General features: G+C 40.0%; 1 protein-coding gene across 1 annotated transcript in view; it reads right to left on the reverse strand.

Moving 5' to 3' along the window:
• Nucleotides 1-1852, reverse strand: part of jam3a (junctional adhesion molecule 3a) — a 12982-nt gene extending 11130 nt beyond the window's left edge. The window contains exon 1 of the mRNA XM_005739319.1: nt 1598-1852. Within this exon, the coding sequence (XP_005739376.1) occupies nt 1598-1661 (64 nt within the window). The 5' untranslated portion in view covers nt 1662-1852. The remainder of the gene's footprint in view (nt 1-1597) is intronic.
• Between the last annotated feature and the right edge of the window lie 1401 nt (nt 1853-3253).

The raw sequence follows: 3253 nt of genomic DNA on the forward strand, positions 1-3253 counted from the left end.
TACTTATATTTATCTTCTTATCAACTCAAAGCAGTTTGGCCATTCTCCTCTGACCTCTGGCATCAACAAAGCATTTTCAACCAGAGAACTGCTGCTTACTGGATATCTTATCTTTTATAGTAAACCCCAGAGGGGGTTTCATGGGAGATTTCCAGTGGATCAACAGTTTCTGAAATACTCAGACAAACCCGTCAGCCATCAACAATCAGTTTAAACTTCAGCATGTTGTCTTGACCATTTCTACATGCATAAATAGACTGTGCCATGTGACTGGCTAAATAGCTATTTGAGTTACCTGTTGTACCTAACAAAGTGGCTGATGAGCAAATGATTACAGATTTTTATTTTTGATGCAAAGTCTCATTCATAATGTCCAAAGCCCACTTCCGAGTCCGTAAAATCTCAGAAATAGCATTTCTTTTTTTAACTTTTCAATTTTCTTGCAGCATAAAGGGGAAAAAAAATTAACAATGTAAGAATTACATCCAATTTTCTGCACATCAGAATCACAAGAAGGCATCTATTTTTACCTTAACTTAAAATAATTCAGCTTTACACATCAGTGCGTTCCAGTTATATGCAGCATGAATCACAATATGCTAAATGCAAAACGTTTGAATAACGATTCATTTTCATTATTCAAACATGACAGCACCCTAAAGCTCAAGGTCAGAACATAAACCAAATCGAGAGCTACATTCACACACAGCTCGGAGTTTTTACAACCAAAACTTGAGAGCATAACAAATGAACCTCTGCCTGTCATCTCCGCTTAGTCATTTGATTTACTGCTTGCAGAGCACCTGGGTGAAAAGTTCAACACTTAGTGGTGCACCCACCCGCAGCCAATTAGCCGACGCAACCACCCAGCATCAGCTGATCGCCACAAATCTCTAGCTGTTGCTGCTGCACATCATCTTGTCACCGCTGCCCTCGACCTGCCTCACTCATGGCACCCCACTCACCATCACTATCGATCAATCACCACGTGATCAGGAGAGGTCAAACTACAATAAAATGAAATTCAAGCAGCTTCATATGTATATGATGCATATACATATATGCAACAACCAAAAAGACAAAGCATTTTAAATATATATTATTCACAGGCCCGTGTTTCTGTGTACCACAGGTCTCCACCATGTGGCTGCCGTCTTTTTATACTAAAGTAACGTTTGCATTGTTTGTATTCTGGAAATTTCTTTAGAAATTAGTCGACAAGTGAGCGTGCAATATGTATGATTTCTAGGCTAGGTTACACGTTTTTAAAATCACGTAAAAAAAAAATTCAAAACGTCAAGGGTGCTCTGACAACTACGTCATTTTCCAGCTCGGATGTGAGGTTTGCTCAAGCGTAAAACAATCAAATACAATCTTCAATCGATAATGAGCAGACTGTTAAAACGCCACAAAACACAACAAAAACGTTTTCCTGACATTTCCCAGCCCGTTTACACGTCAAGCTAACGTTAAAAAACGTCCTTGTCGGCTCGTAGCGCTGACAGAACCGCTACAGCTCGGATTTAACTTGACTGTAGTCGCACCTCGCCGACTCCGATATGATAATAGCTTTGTGAATAAGCGGCGGAAAACTCACCTAGGCTGCTGTAAAGCACAAAACAGGCTACGAGTCGCGCAATCGCCATCTTGCAGCGTATCATTTATCGGTTACAGCTGCACACACTCAGCACCTCTGAGAGGTAAGAGGAGGATGAGGGCACAAAAGACTGGTGGATGTTGCCATCGACGAGTTTCCATAGCTACAAGGGCTCCAGTGTGGGGTTGCGCCCTGAACGCAGTCTGACAGGCGGTAGGCGGTGCCAAACATGCCCTCCACCTCCTCCTCCACACACAGACGTACAATTCTGACCGTATGTTCTCGTGGGAAAGTGGCGACCTACACCCTCTAGTGGTTATTTTTCTTTTTGGGACCTTAAAAGACCATAATAGGGAAGATTTTTCCCCCTTTATTAAAAGAAACATATAACAGCTGAAAATCAAGCAGCATTTTGAGATCTCTTGCTCACGCTGACAGACAGACGCATTATATACATGATCAGAAATTACAAGAAAAGGATGCCGATGCAGATTAACAGACTGGATATAATCTTTTACGGATGATGTTTTGTTTTGTTCTCCCCAGTTCAGTGTGAATAAGAAGTACAACTCATGCTAAAGTCTCCAGTGAGCTGACACTGTAATTGGTGTTTGAACTGAATCAGAGAGGAGAAGGAACAAGGCAATCATTGCATCAGAGTCTTGTAAATAAACCTGTAACGCTGTTCTCTTCTGTATGCTCGTGAGGACTGTCCCTCTTTTTCATATAAGATAAAATAGTGAGAAATGCATAATCAGGATGATTTAAGATGGATGTAGGTCAGTGTTTTGATCATCAAAAGTGGATGAGAAACTGATTTATTTCTATGAAAAAAAATCTAATTTCTCTATTTAATTTCCTTGATACAGTAGGTGTGAGTATATTTATGACAATCAGTTTCAGTGTTAAGAGTATTAAAGATGCTGAGTATGTCGTCTGGATATTTGAATACAGTGAACTGATTCTTCTGTTTTATGCATGGAATAGACATCGAAACTGGAATGAGAAATAAAATAAAGTCATTTAAAGGTCCATCCACTATAGCGTCAACTATCAGTTTGACTTCTCACACTTTCATTTAGCTTCCATGACACATTTTTTACTTTTTTAAAGAACCGTTATGATGGAAACCTGAGACACATACATGTGAAAAAGAGAGTTTTTACAGGCCTAAAGGGACTTGTGGAGGAACTTTGGCACACTCTTCATTACAACATTGCTTCAGTTCTTTGAGGTTTATGGGCATTTGTTTATGCACAGCTCTCTTAAGGTCCAACCACAGCATTTGATTGCAGCACCTTGGTTCTTTTGTTTTTGGGCCATTCTCTTTTAGATCTTCTTCTGTGCTTGGGATCACTGTCCTGTTGCATGACCCAAATTGTGCCCAAGCTTTAGCTGCCAGGCAGAAGGCCGGACTGAATATAAAGAGTTCATGACTAGATGGTCTGGTTCTGTGGCAGCAAAACAAGCCCAAATCATGATCGCTCCACCACCATGCTTGACAGTTAGAATGAGATTTCTATGCATGCAGTAGTGATCTGCAAACAGTCTGAGAAAACGTTCTATCTATCTATCTATCTATCTATCTATCTATCTATCTATCTATCTATCTATCTATCTATCTATCTATCTATCTATCTATCTATCTATCTATCT

Source organism: Pundamilia nyererei, unplaced genomic scaffold (genome assembly GCF_000239375.1).
Source record: "Pundamilia nyererei isolate P.nyererei 1_Seehausen unplaced genomic scaffold, PunNye1.0 scaffold00091, whole genome shotgun sequence".
Lineage (NCBI taxonomy): Eukaryota > Metazoa > Chordata > Actinopteri > Cichliformes > Cichlidae > Pundamilia > Pundamilia nyererei.